Source organism: Hylobates moloch, unplaced genomic scaffold, assembly GCF_009828535.3.
Source record: "Hylobates moloch isolate HMO894 unplaced genomic scaffold, HMol_V3 SCAFFOLD_18, whole genome shotgun sequence".
NCBI classification, from domain to species: domain Eukaryota; kingdom Metazoa; phylum Chordata; class Mammalia; order Primates; family Hylobatidae; genus Hylobates; species Hylobates moloch.
The window spans coordinates 39,427,132-39,447,917 of record NW_026652293.1 but is presented as its reverse complement, the minus strand read 5'-3'; the positions used below and the strand labels follow the sequence as shown (position 1 = coordinate 39,447,917).

General features: G+C 39.2%; 1 protein-coding gene across 2 annotated transcripts in view; it reads left to right on the top strand.

Annotated features, from left to right (window-relative positions):
- PATJ (PATJ crumbs cell polarity complex component) overlaps positions 1-20,786 on the top strand; it is a 416,500-nt gene that overhangs the window by 182,972 nt on the left and 212,742 nt on the right. For both annotated transcript variants that reach the window (XM_058430929.1, XM_032137686.2), the window contains exon 27: positions 4,493-4,592. In XM_058430929.1, coding sequence (XP_058286912.1) covers positions 4,493-4,592 — 100 coding nt within the window. The remainder of the gene's footprint in view (positions 1-4,492; positions 4,593-20,786) is intronic.

The window sequence follows — 20,786 nt, the reverse complement described above, 5'->3', positions numbered from 1 at the left end:
ACACCACGTAGGTGAACGAACTGGTTACTACTCCAGCCACATCTGGGAATAAGATAATGTAATCAATTCAGGAAAATTCCACATAAGATCCCAGGAAAGAAAAAAGTAAATGTGTGATTCTTACCAGCTTTGGACTGCTCCATTAAACCAATTGAATTTCAATACATGGCAAGGGTATTTGCATTCAGTAAAAACCCCAGTAGGAGACCAGTAATACCAAAAGTCAACTGAGTTATTTGTCACAAAGAAAAACACCTAGCCACTGCATTAATGTGGCAACAGGAGAAATCATATCAGAATCTACATCTTCATTACAGATGGTCTTTTAGTGGTTGCAGAATGCTCTTTTTACTGTATTACTTTTCTCTGAAATTGCATCTTAGATGCCAAGCATTTTACTACATTCTGGAATGACAAGGCGCCTTCACCATAAGAGGCATTCAGATCATGGTGCCACATGTAGTGAAATAAAGAGAATGTAAGTATGAAAATAAAAATGTGCCCAGCATGCTTTGGGAGCGTACTCTTTTCAAGGTTACGAGGCCAGGTGACTAATCTCTCTCTTTAAAAATTATTATCGCTAGAAGAAGTTTTTTTGTGTATCTTATTTTCTCCTTAATATAAAAGCAAGACATGTTCTCTAGAATCACTGACAATACAAATCACCTGAAACTCATTTCTAACAGAGGTCTAGGTTTGGTTTGAGATCATTCACTTTAAAAAAAGAGAGTGACTAGCCGGGCGTGGTGGCTCACGCCTGTAATCCCAGCACTTTGGGAGGCCAAGGTGGGTGGATCACCTGAGGCCAGGAGTTTGAGACCAGGCCGAGCAACATGGTGAAACCCTGTCTCTACTAAAAATACAAAAAAATTAGCCGGGTGTGGTGGCACATGCCTATAATCCCAGCTACTTGGGAGGCTGAGGAAGGAGACTCGCTTGAACCCAGGAGGCGGAGGTTGTATTGAGCTGAGATCTTGCCATTGCACTTGAGCCTGGACGACAAGACTGAAACTCCATCTCAAAAAAAAAAAAAAAAAAGAGAGTGACTAAAAACAAACAAACAAACAAACCAAAAACTAATGAGCAGATCTTGAATGAGTCTCTAGTTTTGTTCTAGTTTGCCTCAGTTCACTGTTTTTGGACCTGTTTTGCATTACGTAGAGTGAAAGAATAGGCAATCAGGATTCATAGAAATACTGGCCAGGCACAGTAGCTGACGCCTGTAATCCTAGCACTTTGGGAGGCCGAGAGGCAGGAGGATCATTTGACAGGAGTTCAAGACCAGCCTGACCAACATGGTGAAACCCCCGTCTCTTCCAAAAATACAAAAATTAGCCAGGTGTGGTGGTACAAGCTTGTAATCCCAGCTACTTAGGAGGCTGAGGCAGGAGAATTGCTTGAACCCAGGAGACGGAGGTTGCAGTGAGCTGAGATGGCACCACTGCACTCCAGCCTGGATGACAGAGTGAGACTCTGTCTCAAAAACAAAAAAGAAATGCTAGTATTAGGAAATGTAGGTTCCTAAAAACTCTTGGCTGTTTTCTAAGGTTTTCTTCAGTGTTATTTCACATATTCTCTTTCTTCAAGAGGTTATGAACTTTGATTATGTAAATTTGGATTCTTATATAAAAATGATTCTGAGTTTGTGGTTTTTGTGAAAGAGATTCTTAAAATTATTATTAAAAGGCTTGTACAGTTAAAGTACTATAACTTTAGTCAACTATTTTCTGGAAACTCTGGGAATATTACATTTAAATGATGCTCATTTCTATAAACCAATCAGAAAGAGATTCTTTATTTTGAGAGATTTACATCTAATTTATTTGTTTATTAATAATTTAATTTATTAATATGCTCTGAAGGTAGGAAAATATTTCACACTCAAAATGAAAGGTAAGGACTTTTCTTTCTCCAGTGCAGATACACAATGTGTTCAGCTTCCGTCCTGCAGCTATAGCCATATGTCAAATGTAGACACAGGAATGCAAAACCCTACTGGTTTTATGTCAAAGAGCTGTTCTTTCCAGTAGGACCCAAGACACGTTCTTGTACAAAAAGACAGCAAACAAAAAGTCTGAAAAATGCATTCTCTGTTGTTTCTCAATCAATCGAGAATAGATCTTTATAGAACCAGCATATTATAGATTCTTATCCCAACAAATAACTCTAAATGGTCAAACCATAAAACCAAACTTCATTTATTCCTACTATCAGTGAGGAATTACGAGTACATATCAGAACCAAACTTGGTCTCATATCAGAAACAAAATCATAGAACTGGAAATAAAAATCAGAGAAACTGTCAAAAAAGCAAAGTTTGTTGCCACTTGGAATTAACTGTGGGTGCCAAAAAATCATGTAAATGGGCTTAAACAGCTCATGAATTGCATCTCTGAGGCATCACAATTTAATTGGTTCTGGTAGGTGAGTCTGCTTGAGCATCTCTGTGGGACCTCCAAAACCGTTCAAAGTATAATTTAAGAAAAAAATAAAAACATGACTGAAAATTATGCAAAATGTGCAGGTGCCAGGTATTTATTTAACTCATTAATGAGGGAACTAATAAGATGGTAAGCCTGGTTCAGAGAGAATTGAAGAGAGTGAAGTGCTATTGAAGAGAGTGCTAAAAGAAAGAATGCTTAAGATTCCAATTTAGATACAAAACTGGTTAATGTCTTACAGGGCAATAAACTGTAACCTTTGAAGTGATCTTTTCTACAGGACTAAAATCATTTGCATCTCTACCAGACAAAATTAATATGCAATGACATTGAACAAGAATTATTTGCATCTCTGACATTTTTCTAAGGTTAATAATGTGTCAGGGAACCCAAACAGCGTGAGTGACAACCAGTTGTTTAGTCATTCAGCAAATAGTTCAGGGAGGCCTACTGTGTTCCCAGGACTCTTCTCAGAGTTGAGGATACCAGAGTCTGTTTTGTGCTCTACCGTTGTGAAGGTCATAATCACCTGGTCTAGTTGTACATCCCTTGCTCCAGCTGCCTTTGCCACACCTGGGGAGAGCCTGGCCCTGTACACACCCTTCTCTCACGTGCAGTATCTGGCAATCCACATTCAGACTATAAGGAGACCAGGACATGCTTATTCTATATTCTTTTTCAAGAATAGCAGTAGAAGCTAAATAAATAAATCAGTGGTACAGTTTTGCCTTAGATATAAAAAATTCCATTAAAGAGAATTCATCTCTTAATATTATTTTAAAACCTGGCTGTCTTTGTTCTGAGTATTGTCTTCGATATAGAATATCCTGGTTTTGAGGAAAAGGTTTACTGAAAAGAGTTCATTTGCCTTTACCCTTCATTTCACTCAGTTTTAAGTTTTTTTTAACTTAAAAGAATTAAAGAGACAAAGTGATCACATTTCTGTATTCTATTGCCTAAGAGGCATTTTGTATTTGGCATCTTCCGCCATCACTCTTGCATTTTATAGATTTTTGGATTTTCTACAAGTGTATATAGTTTCTGCTTTGGTTCAACATTATCTTAAGTAAATATGGATGTGTGCTTCCCTTTATGACTCTCAAATAGTGTTTTCTATTTTGGAGGAATTTATTACAAGCCTGCTTTCTGTAATGGACCACTCATTGGCTACTTACTGAAGTGTATCCTGCCATTAGTGGTTTTGTCATATAAAGCATAATTGAATATACTTTACTGAAATCCTGTAGCATAATCCAGTTATTTTGTTTTTTGTGGAGTGCTTGGGTATATCGGCTCCTATTCTTTTTAGCAGCTTGAGTCTCATCGTTGAGTTTGGCATGTTCTATTTTTCCCAGCGTTCAAGAAAATGTCTTCATTCTGTGAAGGTAATTTGATCATAGAGTTTAGTTCTACTTTAATTGTGTGTATGAACCAAATATTGATTTGGTATGTGAATTGAATGAATATTTATGCAGATATAATTATTCATCATGAAGATATCTCTTTTTGAAAATGTTAAAATGTGTTGACCATCTATAAATTATAGATGAATACATTTTCAATTAGAAAATCTTGGTATGTCACGTGTCTTTTAAAGAATAAAATCTGTAACTTCTACAATTGAAGAAAGTTAAAATCATTGTAGAATTAATACAATGGATAGTTTTTACTTTTACATTTATTTTAGATATGTCTTTCATTTGAATTTTCTGATTAATAACAAAATTAAGCTTCCACAATGTATAGAAGATACAAATAACTGACTTTCTCACTAGAGAAAGGAATGCATTCTTTTAGGTAGGTCAGCAGTCTTAAAAGCTTGCTTTTAAATTCCTGTTTTTCTGCATTAGTGTGTTTATATCACAGAGTCACTTTTATATTATAACATAAGCATAAAATAATACATTGTGTTTGTTTTACAATCCTCATGATACGAATGAAGTTGGGTACGGTCTAAATATTTCCAGACTATCTTTTTATGCTTTTTGCCATTGAAGGAAGAGCATTGTACAAAAAGCATTTAACCCTTCTCTCAAATTTTGCATCTTCAGAGGCAAGGAACTGCTCCACCGCCAATGAAACTTCCTCCTCCTTATAAAGCTGTGACTGATGACAGTGATGAAAATGAAGAAGAAGATGCCTTTACCGACCGTGAGTGCCTTTTCACTATTTAGGGTCGATGCAGAACTTATTAAATTATGTTTTAACGACTGTTGTAAATTATCAAATATATGGCTGTGAGTTCTTCAAAAATCTGCGTGAACGTGTGCTAAAAAATCAAATCTATACCTTTGAAGCTTTTGTGGCGTCATTTCTTAAGCTTTTCCCTTGGACACTGAGAAAGGGAATATTGAAGGAAGCTATGTTGTACGCTATTTTTCCTATATTCCCTTCTAATCTTATTGTTTGGTTGTGAATACAAAAATGTCCCTTGTCTTTGAAATTAGAATTTGACCCATAATTATCTGGGTTGGATGTAGATTTCAGTGGTTGATTACTTGCCTTACTCAAAGTAATGTTGCTAATGCAGAATTACGGAAGGCCCACCAACTTGTCTTTTGTCCTTTAAAATTCATTTCATGATATTCTTTTGCATTAGATGAATCAAATATCCATTCATACATATATTTAACTGTGGCTTTACTTAAAATAATTTGCATTTCTTTTATGTGTGTGTAGTGTATACTATTGCTAATGTATATCAAATTTCTTTTGGAGGTGATGAAATGTTCTAAGATTAGGTAGTGGTGATGGTTATACAGTTTGTGAATATACTAAAATCACTGACTTATACATTGTAAATGGTGAATTTTATGGTATGTGAAACATATGTTTACTTAACAGAATGTTTTCCCTTCTACAATATAGAAAAATAATTCAATATCAAAACTGGGTCAAAATTCTTACTCTAGTTTTCCTAAAGTGTTCCTAAAGGAACTCTAGCAGTTCCTAAAGTGTGACTTTAAATATGCCCTCTTCTATAAAAAGGGTACAATAATGATACCTACTTCATAGGGTTGTAATGAGGATTAAAATAAAGCAATAAAGCCTTTAGCCTGCCACATAGTGTGTCTTAGATAAGTATTATAGCTCCTATTGTGGTTATAATAATTATTATTTATATTTTTCTTAATATAATAACAAATACATAAATAGAAATAAATATAAAATAAATGTAACTTTATAATAATTAAGTTGATGTTATAAAAACTTGAATTGTACTTTGCAATTTTATGAAGCCCTTTCTCGTGTCAGTTTCTTCATACTTTCAATAAATCTTTGTTGAATACCATCTGCTTTTTAGTAACAGCGTTAAGTGAGTCTGCTATGAAATGAATAACACATCGTTCCTTTTGTCTTGATTGAGCCACCACCCTGGAAGGGATAATGCAAAGGCATGGGAACAAAGTGTGATAAGTGTACTGGGGGCTTTAGTTCTCAGCCTCTTTTTGGAGAGCTACACATGGTATATAAAGTTGATATGTATGTGCACATGTGTAATATATTTCCTTGTTCTGATATAGATATCAGGGCAGCTGCCACAGAATGGAGCTGAGTTATTGATTACTCCATACATTCTGGTTCCCTAGAAGGCCAGTATTTGCCCAGTTATTAGGAAACCTGGTTGAGGTGTGCACCGAAGATTATGTTCTAATCCTAGTTCTATTACTTGCTAGTTGTGAGTTTTTGGACAAGTTATTTAACTTCTTCATGATTCACACTTGCTTATCTATGTGGGAATGAGCGAATGTCTTATAACCTGCCTCATAGTATTGTTGTGACAATTAGAGGAGAAAAAGCTTTTGAAGAGCTTAGCAGGCAGTGTGATACCTAGTAGATGCTCTGGTTTACCATGTGCCAGGCATTGTTTTAAAGCTTTTATGTGTATTATTAACTCAGTCAACATACTAACTTTGTGAGGTTCTAATTATACAAATAAAAGCTCAGAGAAATTAAAGAATGTGTCCAAAGTTAGACAGCTAACAAATAGTAGAAATGGGATTCAAACCCATGTACTCTTACTCCAGAGCCTATAAGATCATCCACACTTGCTGTTACTTAAAACTCATGATTGCAGAAATAGGTACAGCTGGGCACAGTGGCTCATGCCTGTAATTCCAGCACTTTGGAAGGCCGAGGCAGATGGCTTACCTGAGGTCAGGAGTTCAAGACTAGCCTGACCAACATGGTGAAACCCCGTCTCTTAAAAAAAAAAAAAAAAAAAAAGAAGTAGATACAGAGTGATTTGGGGTTCTCTTTTAAATATCACTTTTATGCCTAAAATAGGCAGACTCAGCAGTGTCCTCCCCAAAGTTACAAGCTCATATGCACAGCCACATATACACGACAGCAGTGGGGTCAGGAAGGACACTAATTTACCTTAAATGCAGAAAAAGACTTCTAATACTGAGCCATTCTTGAGCTAAGATATTATACATTTCAGAGATTCTCCAGCAAACCTATTTTGGCTGTGTATATTACTTTTCTCTTCATTTTGCTTCCTAATTTTTTTCCTTCCCAGTGTACAGTCCCCATTTTATACCCCATTAAATTTACTGTTAACCTCCTCCAGAAGAGTTTGAACTGTGTGGAGGTATTTGTTAGATAATTCACATTTGAAATGCACATGAACCTGAAGCCTCTGGCCTTCCTGTATTTCCTTTTGAAATAGATCCTATGGGTTTTTCTTTGTTCCTTGACTCATATTAAATGAACACTCTGCTCATTTGTCTAAACTAAAAGTATTTCGGGTTGCCGTTTTATCAGATTCTTGTCCGAAGACTAAGCCTTTGTTTTTGCAGTGATGAAAGTATGGCTACATAACTTTCCCAAGGACCATGATTCTGAAGCGGATGGCTGCAACGTAAGCCCTAGGCCTACAGGGAAGTTCTGATTTTATTAGAGAGATCCAGGGATGAGATACACATGGCTTTTGGGGGTTTTTTGAGATGGGGCCTTGCTCTGTCATCCAGATTGGAGTACAGTAGTGCAATCATGACTCACTGAAGCCTCAGTTTCCCAAGTAGCTGGTACCACAAGTGTGTGCCACCAGGCCTGGCTAATTTTTTTTTTTTTTTTGAGATGGAGTTTTGTTCTTATTGCCCAGGCTGGCGTGCAGTGGCACGATCTCAGCTGACTGCATCCTCTGCCTCCCGGGTTCAAGCGATTCTCCTGCCTCAGCCTCCAGAGTAGCTAGGATTATAGGAATGCACCACCACTAATTTTGTATTTTTAGTAGAGACAAGGTTTCTTCTCCATGTTGGTCAGGCTGGTCTCAAACTCCCAACTTCAGGTGATCCGCCTGCCTCAACCTCCCAAAGTGCTGGGATTATGGGCGTGAGCCACCACGCCCAGCCTCATTTTTTTAATTTTTTTGTAGAGATGGAATCTTGCTATTTTGCCCAGTCTGGTCTCAAACTCCTGAGCTCAAACTATCCTTCCCAAAGTGCTGGGATTATAGGCATGAGCCATCACACACTAGTCTAAAGCATGTTAAGAGCTGGCTTTGCTAGTTGCTTAATTATAAAGTTTATTCAGATAAGAAGTGTTTATTGAGTGGATGTTATGCATTTGGGAGACACTGTTCTAGGTGTTGAGAATATAGCAGGGAACATGGCTGTTCCTCTCATTAGCTTAGATTCTAGTGGGGAGAAAGATTATAAACAATCAGATAGTTTAAATAGTGATAAGGATTATGAATAAAATAAAATAATAAAATTTAAAAATTATGTTAAAAATAAATTTTAAAACAAAAATAATAAAAACAAAACATGGTAGCATGAGAATAAGTGCATTGGAGGAGACAAAGAATGCTTAAGAAAGGCCCAAATAGGCTGAGTGCAGTGGCTCACGCCTGTGATCCCAGCACTTTGGGAGGCTAAGACGGGTGCATCACTTGGGTCCAGGAGTTCAAGACCAGCCTGGGCAACATGGCAAAACCCATCCCTACAAAAATTACAAAAAATTAACTGGGTGTGGTGGTGAGCATCTATAGTCCCACCCACTTGGAAGGCTGAGGTGAGAGGATAGCTTGAGCCTGTGAGGTGGAAGTTTCAGTGAGCCAAAATCATGCCACTGCACTCCAGGCTGAATGACAGCATGAGACTCTGTCTCAAAAATGAAATCTAAATGAAGAAGGAACCACACTGCAAAGATCTGGCTCATATAGTCATCATATAGATGAGGGCTTTTTTGAGATGTGACCCACAGTAAAATACACTTTACTTAACCAATATAGATGCACACACACACACACAGGAACATGTATGTATAACTGAAACAAAAGTTTCATGAAATATTACTTACCTTTATAATGTGTGAATTTTATTCTTTTTTATTCTATTTCATGTTTTTAAATGTTGGTTGCAACTCAGTATATTTTATGACTAACAAACAAGTCGCAAGCTGCATTATGAAAAACACTAATTTAAATCCATGGCTTTCAAACTTCAGTGTGCCTCAGAAGGTTCCAGAAAGCTTGTTAGAACAGTAATTGATAGTTGTGGTCATTCCCTGCCTGCCCCCCACCCCCGCTCCCCGCAACACACACACACAGCCCTGGCCATTTCTGATTCCTTAAGCCTGGACCTGATCATTTGCATTTAGAATTAGTTTCCAGGTGATGCTGGTATTATACTTCTGATCCAGAGACTACACTCTGAAAACCAAAACCACTGATCGAAATGGTCTTTAAAGTCATGGGAGCTCATAAGTTTACTCAGGAATAGTGTGTAGACAGCAACAAGAAGCAAACCCAGCACCTACCTGCTCCATGAGCCAGCAAGGAGCACTCTAGCATAAGAACACTTCCAGGAGATTAGGGGATTATGCTGTTTATGAGAGAAAGGTGTTTCAAGAAGGCTGTCACTGACCTTCAATGGTCAAGGGTGGAATGCTGCTAAGAAGTTGAGGAGGCTGTAGACATGAAAATAACCATTGAATTTAACAACAAGAAATTGATGAGGAAGAAGAGAAAGAGGACACTTGATAAAATAACTGTAGTATGCGGGACGCAGGGGCTCACCCCTGTAATCCCAGCACTTTGGGAGGCCGAGGTGGGCAGATCACTTGAGGTCAGAAGTTCGAGACCAGGCTGGCCAACATGGTGAAACCCCGTCTCTACTAAAAATACAAAAATTAGCTGGGTGTGGTGTTGCACGCCTGTAGTCCCAACTAGTGGGGAGGCTGAGGCACAAGAATCGCTTGAACCTGGAGGCAGAGGTTGCAGTGAGCCAAGATTGCGCCACTGCACTCCAGCCTGGGCAACAGAGGGAGGCTCTGTCCGCCCCCTCCAAAAAAAAATAAGCATAGTAATTATTGTTCAGATTATTATGAAACTTAAATGTAACAACCAATATAGAGAATGTGGTATGTAATGGGCATTTATATTTTAGATCACTTATCTTTCATAGTTGCATGTATTTTATTACATTCTGGTGTCTAATTATCATAAGAAGTCTTATAATTGAACTCTGGTTCAATTAATGAAATTAATTGAGAATTATGAAAAAATTAAGAAACAATGCACTGCATCAATGCCTAGCTCTTGGCAAAACTACCATTATCAAAGGTTGCAGGATTTGTCAAAGATATGTATTGATGGTGCAGGAACTTTTGATTGACTTTGTGGAAATGGCCTTTCATACCTGGAATTAAATTGTTTTGTCAAGAACTCAAGATTGGCCGGGCACGATGGCTCACGCCTGTAATCCCAGCACTTTGGGAGGCTGAGGCAGGCGCATCACAAGGTCAGGAGTGCAAGACCAGCCTGGCCAACATGGTGAAACCCCGTCTCTACTAAAAATACAAAAAATTAGCTGGGCATAGTGGCGGGCTCCTGTAATCCCAGCTACTTGGGAGGCTGAGGCAGAAGAATCGCTTGAACTCGAGAGGCAGAGGTTGCAGCGAGCCAAGATAGTGCCACTGCACTCCACCCAGGCGACAGAGTGAGACTCCATCTCAAAAAAAAAAAAAAAAAAGGAAAAAAAGAATTCAAGATCACTGAGAGCATAATGAGATCACTCAGTTGACTGTTATGTGGTGATTTGAAAGTCTTTATTTCTAACTTTAATCCTTCTTTGATCTTGTGACCCACATTTTTAGTAGGCTCTTGGGAAGATGCCATGTCTTTTTTCCACTATCACTTTCAATTTTCTAACCAAAATAAAATGTTATGTCTTCTCCAAGGCTGACCTTTTACCTTCTAGTCTCAGTTTTGGCTCAAGCCATTACCAGCACTCCCATCTCCCAACCCTAGAATGAAACTTCTCTTCTGTTTGTTATGTCTTTTCCTGGCAATGGATCAACAAACATACATGAATCTTCATTCCCGATCTCTTTCGCATTTGTGGTTGTTCCTTTACATTTTTTTTTTTTTTGAGACGGAGTCTTGCTCTGTCGCCCAGGCTGGAGTGCAGTGGTGCAATCTCGGCTCACTGCAACCTCTGCCTACCGGGTTCAAGCAATTCTCCTGCCTCAGCCTCCTGAGTAGCTGGGATTATAGGCGCATGCCACTGCGCCCAGCTAATTTTTGTATTTTGTTGTTGTTGTTGTTGTTGAGATGGAGTTTCGCTCTTGTTGCCCAGGCTAGAGTGCAGTGGCACGATCTCGGCTCACCGCAACCTCCGCCTCCCGGGTTCAAGCGATTCTTCTGCCTCAGCCTCCCAAGTAGCTGGGATTACAGGCATGCGCCACCACACCCGGCTAATTTTGTATTTTTAGTAGAGATGGGGTTTCATCATGTTGGCCAGGCTGGTCTCGAACTCCCGACCTCAGGTGATCCACCTGCTTTGGCCTCCCAGAGTGCTGGGATTACAGGTGTGAGCCACCACGCCCAGCCCTTTACACTTTTATCACCACAGTTTTAGTAATTACACAGTAATAATCACAGTCTCTTGAGTACCCGCTATGTGCCATACATTCTCCCCAACTCTTTGAATGCATTCTCACTGGATATACAGAAGAGCCTTTGAAGAAGGTATTATACCTTCTGTTGATTTCAGCTTAGTGTCACCTCCTTTGGAAAAGCTTGCCTGACTCCTTAGTTCAGTATAGATTCCTGCATTTTTCCTTTATAGCAGTTAACAAAATATCATTTTAATGTACTTACTAGATTAATATCTGTCTTCCCCACTTAACACTCTAAGTTCCATGAGGCTAATGACCCTCTCTGTTTTGGCCTGGGACGTTATACAAACCCAGTATTTGGCCAAATTAATGGTAGAGGGTATGTGCCTCGGATAGTCAACAGTGGGGATGTGATGAAAATGCAGGTTTGCTCGTGGTGCTTTGGAGATACTCTTTCTGCCGAACCGCACCATCCACCTAGTTTCGGAGCCTTCTGTGCAGAACAGCTTGACTTCTCTTTCCCCACATGCCATTTCCCACCTTATCTAAAAGCTTCAGTCTCCTGAGAGAGAAGCGTCTATCCCCAGAAAGCCCTGCTTTGATCACTTTGATCCCAGAGGTTAAATGCTTTTACAATAGCCAGGTCTTTCTAACCTGCAAGCATTCATTCTTTCAGCGACATTTTTCAACTATGGGGAGCAGAAGATTTTGGAATGACTTTTTGTAACATGTAAGAGAGTAGTCATAAAGAAACAATGAGAACCACATTATAGACATGTCTCTGTCTGTGCAGATAAGGTCCCAGAAACTCAGTCTAATTGACTTGTTTGCTGCCACTGGCTTTTAAGGATCTAGCAGAGATATGAATGGAACCCCACACTGTAGGAATCCTAAAGCCCTTCCTTTATACTTTAATTTCAGAAAAGCAGGCTCTCTTAGGTATTTTGTTTTTCTACCTTTTGTTTTTCCCAGAAAAGACCTGGTCTTCATATATCATAATAGAATGCTTGGTATAAAGAGTATATTTGGATTATGAAGCATAATTATAAAATTAACCTGTGTGGCCGGGCATAGTGGCTCATTCCTCTAATCCCAGAACTTTGGGAGGCCAAGGCGAGTGGGTTGCTTGAACCCAGGAGTTCCAGACTGGCCTGGCCAACATAGTAAGACCCTGTCTACAAAAAATAAAAGAATTAACTGGGTGTATTGGTGCATGCCTGTGATCCTAGCTACTCAGGAGGCTGGGGCAGGAGGATCAGTTGAACCTGGGAGGTCAAGGCTACAGTGAGCCATGATTGTGCCACTATACTCCAGCCTGGGCAACAGAGTGAGACCCTGTCTGAAAAAAAAAAAAAATTAACCTGTGTACTGCCAGATGCAAATAAAAACTTAGATTACCAATTCCTTGCATCTTCATGTTTTACTTTAATTCTTATTGTTTTATTTCAATTATTTTAAGGATACTAGCTAAGTCCTTGTGAAATGTGGTTTATTATCAATTCTGTTACTCAGAGTCACAACATTTTTAAGCTTAGAAGGGATAACTTTAAAAAAAATAACTTTATTGAGATATAATTCACATGCCATATAATTCACCTTCTTAAAATGTATAATTCAGTGGCTATCAGTATATTCAGAATTGTTCAACTGTCACCACTATTAATTTTAGAACATTTAGGACATTTTCATCACACTTCCCTCCAAATCCCTACTCATTAGCAGTCACTCCACTTCATATTTATTTAAAATTCATTTCATGTATAAAATATATATACATGTATATTTTAATTTTTTAAAAAGTAATTCTCATGTGTTCCCATGGAGTGGAGTAGGAAACCTATCCCAAACCTCTCCCCTTCTTGCAAAAAATATTCTATATTCAAGTTTAGGAGAAAACAGAATACTTGCTAGCCCCACTGTCCTCAAGAATCTAGCGATGCATTAAGCTCACCTCCTCTCCTCTTCCAAGACAAAAAAAAAAAAAAAAAAAGCCAGAAAAGAAGAGAACAAATTAAATTATTATTTACAGATGGTCATATAATTGTCAGTCTCAAAAACTCAAAACCTACGAAGTATTTTGGCTATAATAATTAAGGCTGTATATGAATCGTACTTCTTTTTTTTGAGACAGGGTCTCGCTCTGTCGCCCAGGCTGGAGTATAGTGGCGCGATCTCGGCTCACTGTAACCTCCGCCTCCAGGGTTCAAGCGATTCTCGTGCCTCAGCCACCCAAGTAGCTGGGATTACAGGCACACACCACGACGCCCAGCTAATTTTTGTATTTTTAGTAGAGATGGGGTTTCACCATGTTGACCAGGCTGGTCTCAAACTCCTGAGCTCAAGTGATCTGCCCACCTCGGCCTCCTTTCAAAGTGATGGGATTACAGGTAGTGTGAGACCCCACGCCTGGCCGAATGATACATCTTTTTAAATCTTCTTATCAGTATTATCTACTTAGGAAATGCGATATAAATTTCCTAATAGCAATAACTGCAAAAAATGGGAAATATCCAGGAACAATGCAATTTGGAACATAAAAGTCATGGCAATGACTCATAGCTTCGAGTCATTTATTCAGTGCCACTGCAATGAAAGCTATAAACCCACTCCCCAGAAAAATGTATGCAAATACACAGAAACACTGTCACCCATGTGCATCAGTGCACACACACATATACACACAACCTTTTATGTAACATTTTTTCAGCTTTGTGGGAGTCTTGAAGCCCATTTAAGAATTCAACGACCACTGGATAACAATCCCCATAGTTTCTTTCTTTTTTCATTTGAGACAGTTTCGTTCTGTTGCCCAGGCTAGAGTGCAGTGGCATGATCTCGGCTCACTGCAACCTTGGCCTCCTGAGCTCAAGCAATCCTCCCGCCTCAGCCTCCTGAGTAGCTGGGACTACAATATAGTTTCTTTCTTATAGAAAATTAGGAAACTTTATTAAAGATTTTGGGAAAAATATAGAGTGCCATACTATTTTCCTGATTGGAAAACTAAGTGTATTACAGATTTCAGTTATTTCTAAATCCGTCTGTAAATTTAAGGTAATTTAAATCCATCTGCTTGCTAGGTGGAATAGGCTTTAAAAAAAAATACAAGCACTTGATTGAAAATTGACTTAGAAATAAAATACTAGGCAATTTTGAAAAAGAAAGATAATGATGAGGGACTTCCTTTTTTTTTTTTTTTTTTTGAGACGGAGTGTTGCTCTTGTTGCCCAGGCTGGAGTGCAATGGCACGATCTCAGCTCACCACAACCTCCGCCTCCTGAGTTCAAGTGATTCTCCTGCCTCAGCCTCCCGAGTAGCTGATATTACAGGCATGCGCCACCACACCTGGCTAATTTTGTATTTTTAGTAGAGACAGGGTTTCTCCATGTTGGTCAGGCTGGTCTCAAACTCTCAACCTCAGATGATCCACCTGCCTCGGCCTCCCAGAGTGCTGGGATTACAGGCATGAGCCACCGCGCCTGGCCTAGGGACTTGCCTTTTTTTGTATCTGAATCTCTTCTAAACTGGTGCTTTTCAAATTCAGTCTGGAGCTTTTAAACGTGAATGTGAGTGTTTTCTCCATCTTGGTACTGTTGCTGTCTTGAGAGAATAATTCTTTGTTGTGGGGCAGTCCTTTGTATTGTAGGATGTTTAACAGCATCCCAGGCCTTTTCCCACTAGATGCTGCTAGTACCCTCCCACTCACCACAGTTATAACAACCAAAAACATTTCTGCACCTTGCCAAGTGGCCCCTGGTCTAAGTGGATGGGGGATTCTACTGTCATTGATTGGTTGGGGTGTCAAGGTATGGTCCCTTACAAGGAAGAATTATTTTGTCCAGAGTGCTAGTAGTGTAACAGCATTCTTGATTATAAACATTGTTTAAAGTTGCAGTAGTAGAGAGTGGTGGGGTATTTAAAAACAAACAAACAAACAAACAAAAAAAACCAACTGTCTATCTGGTATTATGCTTACTACCTGGATGACAGGGATCTATATGCCAAACCTCAGCGTCATGCAATATTTTCATGTAACCAATCTGCACATGTACCCCCTGTATCTGAAATAAAAGTTGAAATAAAAAAACTAACAGTAATAGGCTGTGTGCAGTGGCTCACACCTGTAATTCTAGCGCTTTGGGAAGCTGAGGCAGGAGGATCACTTGTGCCCAGGAGTCTGAGACCAGCCTGGACAACATAGTGAGACCTCATCTCTGTTAAAAATAAATAAATAAATAAATAAATAAATAAATAAATAAATAAATAATTTTTTAACTGCAGTAATAAAATCAGTTCAATATTTGCATTAAAATTGGTGTAGAAATAGTCCCAGGTGTTTATTTAGAATTTAGAGCATAAAAAATTTCTTTTTCTAAATAGTAGAAATAAGATACATGATTCAAAAAATGATGGACTGTGTACTCATTTGGGGATAAAATGTAGAGATCTTCTCAAGAAAATTACAAATTGATTTCAAAAGAATCATGTAATTCTTGGTGAAACACCGTCTCTACTAAATATACAAAAAAAATTAGCCAGGCGTGGTGGTGGGCGCCTGTAGTCCCAGCTACTTGGGAGGCTGAGGCAGGAGAATCGCTTGAACCCAGGAGGCAGAGGTTGTAGTGAGCCGAGATCGTTCTACTGCACTCCAGCCTGGGCGACAGAGCGAGACTCCATCTCAAAAAAAGAAAAAAAAAATCATGTAATTCTGAAAACTGAAACCATAGAAATACTATAAAAAGTCTATGTAAGGTATTTTTAAAATATAACCTTGGTACAGGGAAAAGCCTTTCAAATTATTATTACCAAAACAATAACGGACAATAATCATGTGTTTTCTTACATAAAAATTAAAAACTTTGCATTCACACACACACAGAGTCAGAAGAAAGACACACATACACACACACACGTATATACAGTCGAGGACAATAGAAAAACAAGCAAAGATCAGGCAGTATTTAACCAAATAAGTTATATTTGGGTAACAAGTACAAAATGTCTGTGTTCAGCCTCACTAATAATAAGTGTAACTATAAAAATCAGGTTTTTTTGGCCTATCAGAGTACTTAATATTTTAACAATATTAATCATCATTGTTAGAGTGGTTGTAGAAAAACAGGAGTTGTTATATACTGTTGGTAGGAATAGGAATCATTTTACCTCTTTTTGGACACCCATTTGGCAGCATGTATAAAAAGTTTCTATGTGCTTTTTTTTTTTTTTTTTTTTAGATGGAGTCTGGCTCTTGTCGCCCATGCTGGACTGCAATGGGGTGATCTCGGCTCACTGCAACCTCCGCCTCCCGGTTCAAGTGTTTCTCCTGCCTCAGCCTCCCGAGTAGCTGGGATTACAGACACCCACCACCATGCCTGACTAATTTTTATATTTTTAGCAGAGACGTGGTTCCACCATGTTGGCCAAGCTGGTCTCAAACTCCTGACCTCAGGTGATCCGCCTGCCTTGGCCTTCCAAAGTGCTGGGATTACAGGTGTGAGCCACCACGCCCAGCCTATATGTGCTTATTCTTTGACAGAATAATTCAGCTTCATATCCTAAGGGATTCATTGTCCGTGTAAATATATGTGTATGTAGATACATATCTCTACAAAGATGTTTACTTCAGCATTTTTTACTAATAGCAATTGCAATAATATATGTTTATGTATTTAATACATCATTTACTTTGACTAAGCCACTTAGCCTCTAAATTTTTGTAGGCATTTGAGCTGGAGCAAGTTGCATCTATCTCCTTTAGTTTCCTCATTTTAAGATTGGGAAAATGATAACAATAATATCCTTTTCACAGTGTTATTATGTGAGATTAGAAGATATGTGTTTATATAAGAAGTGGCACATAGGAAGTGCTCCAGAAATGCTAGCAGAAGTGCTAGCTACTGCTTTTTATTATTATCAGTAGTAATATAAAATTCTTCAATGTGTGCCACATATTGCCATTAGAAAATGAAATTCTAGCTGGGCGCAGTGGTTCACGCCTATAATCCCAGCACTTTGGGAGGCCGAGACGGATGGATCACGAGGTCAAGAGATTGAGACCATCCTGGTCAACATGGTGAAACTCCATCTCTACTAAAAATACAAAAAATCAGCTGGGCGTGGTAGCACACACCTGTAGTCCCAGCTACTTGGGAGGCTGAGACTGGAGGATCACTTGAACCCGGGAGGTGGAGGTTGCAGTGAGCTGAGATTGTGCTACTGCACTCCAGCCTGGCAACAGAGCAAGTCTCCGTCTCAAAAAAAAAAAAGAAAAAGAAAAGAAAAAGAAATTCTAGCATAAGAGTATGTTAACCTTTTATCTAAAATTATTATTTAATTTATTTAAATTTTGGAAGTCAGTTTTTTTAAGTTTAGCATGATTGAATAGGACCAGTACTTTATTAACACTGTTTACTGCTGGATTCTCTCTGCTCACCTTTGCATCTTCACAGTATTACATTTTCACTTTCAACTGAGATCACTAGGAAAGAAAGGCATTTTGGAGTACTTCACTTTTCTCTAATACTTTTTCTTTTCCTACTCTTTATTTTCCCTGGATCAAAGGTGGATATGCCATAGAAGCAATTGTATATAATATGAATTGGCATATTTCCTATGGAATTTTGATGCCGTAGGGTCGACATTTCACTTTAACTTCATTTCTCCCTACATAGGAAGAATACACAGGAAAATTTTTTGAGAAAAGTTAATGGTTCAGTTGGACTCTAAAAACTAAAAATAATAGCTTTTAAAGTTTACTTTGTTTAATATGAGTGCTAGTTTGCCAAACACTCCCAACAAACTTATGGCATAACTTTATTATTCTGCCTTGTAGCATTTACGTTTTATGAACAGTTGTTGACTCACAAAGAGTATAATGTTGTTTATAAAGTTAATTTTCGGCCGGGCACGATGGCTTATGCCTGTAATCCCAGCACTTTGGGAGGCTGAGGCAGGCAGATCTCTCGAGATCAGGAGTTCAAGACTAGCCTGGTCAACATGGTAAAACGCCATCTCTACAAAAAGTACAAAAATTATCCAGGTGTGGTGGCACGCACCTGTAGTCCCAGCTATTCGATAGGCTGAAGCACGAGAATCACTTGAGCCACGGAGGTGGAAGTTGCAATGAGCACAGATCATGCCACTGCACTCCAGCCTGGGCAACAGAGTGAGACTCTGTCTCAATAAATAAATAAATAAATAAAAGTTAATTCTCTAAATAGTCATATTAACTGTCAACATATTTTCCTACTTAACTTTTTAATAAATTTTAATATAAAAACTTACAGCTTTCATCCCTGTCTTTAATTATTTTAATATTTTACTCTGGTAGTAATAAACATTCTACTTCAATTAATTGATAGAATTTCAGCATAGCAACCACATATGTCACTGAGATTTTTCACTTCCAAGTTACTTCAAGAATGCTACTCTAAGTAGTAACAATAAATCCAAATGTCAGTCTTGTTTGAATTATTGCCATTAATAAATACAGTTTTGTTTTCATTCTTAACCCGTGCTGTCACCAGATTATTGATCTTGCACTGCTTCAGTGGCGCCATGAATGATGTATCTTTCATTTGGCCTTCTGGAGGTCAAAGCCAAATAGCAGTTTTTAACCAAATTCTAAAGATCAAAGCTGAACTTTGCAGGATTCCTAGTATTTTTTTTAACTGAAAAAAGTACAAAAGAATATACAGAACTACTTTGAGAGGGGAGGTTTTAAAAAAATGTATGCTTTCAACTTTATTTAATTTACTTGAATTTTGTATAACAAAATATGCTTATTTGAAAGAAAAAAGGCATTTCTTCTTACAGCTCATAATAAGAAAACAACTAACTCAATTTTTGAAAATGGGCCAAAACTTGAAATGATATTTCACCAAAGACATCTGAATGGCTAATAAAAAGATCCTCAATATCATTAGTTATTAGGGAAATGCAAACTAAAATCACTGCACATTCACTAGAATGATTTTAATGCAAAATGATAGACAGTACAACTGGAATCCTCATACACTGCTGGTGGGAGTGTGAAATGGTCCAGCCATTTTGGAAAGCAGTTTGGCTGTTTCTTTCTTTCTTTCTTTCTTTTTTTTTTTTAAGAGGGAGTCTCACTCTGTCATCCAGGCTGGAGTGCAGGGGCATGATCTCGGCTCACAGCAACCTCTCCCTCCTGGGTTTAAGCAATTCTTCTGCCTCAGCCTCCGGAGTAGCTGGGATTACAGGCAGCCACCACCACACCCAGCTAATTTGTGTATTTTTAGTAGAGACGGGGTTTCACTGTGTTGGCCAGGCTGGTTGAACTCCTCACATCAGACGATCGCCTGCCTCAGCCTCCCAAAGTGCTAGGATTACAGGCGTGAGCCACCATGCCCAGCCAGCAGTTTCTTTAAAAGTCTGCATATAGGTTTACTATACAACCCAGCAATTTCACTTCTAGGTATATACCCAAAATAAATGAAAACATATATCCACACAAACTCTACTCCATAGAAGTTCGTAGCAGTATTATTCATAATAGCCAAAAACTGGAAACAAGCCAAATGTCCATCAACTGGTGACAGGATATACATAGTGTATATCCACAGAGTGGAATACTATTCAGCAATGAAAAAGAGTTCAATGCTGCTACATTCTCATCGTGCTACGTAAAGGAAGCCTGCTGAGAAGGTTCCAAGATGGCCGAATAGGAAGAGCTCCAGTCTGCAGCTCCCAGCGTGAGCGACGCAGAAGACGGGTGATTTCTGCATTTCCAACTGTGGTACTGGGTTCATCTCACAGGGGCTTGTCAGACAGTAGGTGCCACCCACGGAGCAGGGCACGGCATCACCACACCCGGGAAGCCCAAGGGGTCAGGGAATTCCCTTTCCTAGCAAAGGGAAGCCGTGACAGAGGGTACCTGGAAAATTGGGACACTCCCAACATAATACTGCGCTTTTCCAACAGCTTTAGCAAACGGTATACCAGGAGATTGTGTCCCGTGCCTGGCTTGGAGGGTCCCACACCCACGGTTGCTGCTAGCACAGCAGTCTGAAATCGAACTGTGAGGTGGCAGTGAGGCTGGGGGAGGGATGTCCCCCATTGCTGAGGCTTGAGTAGGTAAACGAAGCGGCCAGGAAGCTCGAACTAGGTGGAGACCACCGCAGCTCAAGGAGGCCTGCCTGCCTCTGTAGACTCGACCTCTGGGGGCAGGGCATAGCTGAATAAAAGGCAGCAGAAACTTCTGCAGACTTAAACATCCCTGTCTGACAGCTTTGAAGAGAGTAGTGGTTCTCCCACCACAGAGTTTGAGATCTGAGAACGGACAGACTGCCTCCTCAAGTGGATCCCTGACCCCCGAGTAGCCTAACTGAGAGGCATCTCCCAGTAGAGGGTGACTGACACCTCATACGGCTGGGTGCCCCTCTGAGATGAAGCTTCCAGAGGAAGGATCAGGCAGCAACATCTGCCGTTCTGCAGCCTCTGCTGGTGATACCCAGGCAAACTAGGTCTGGAGTGGAC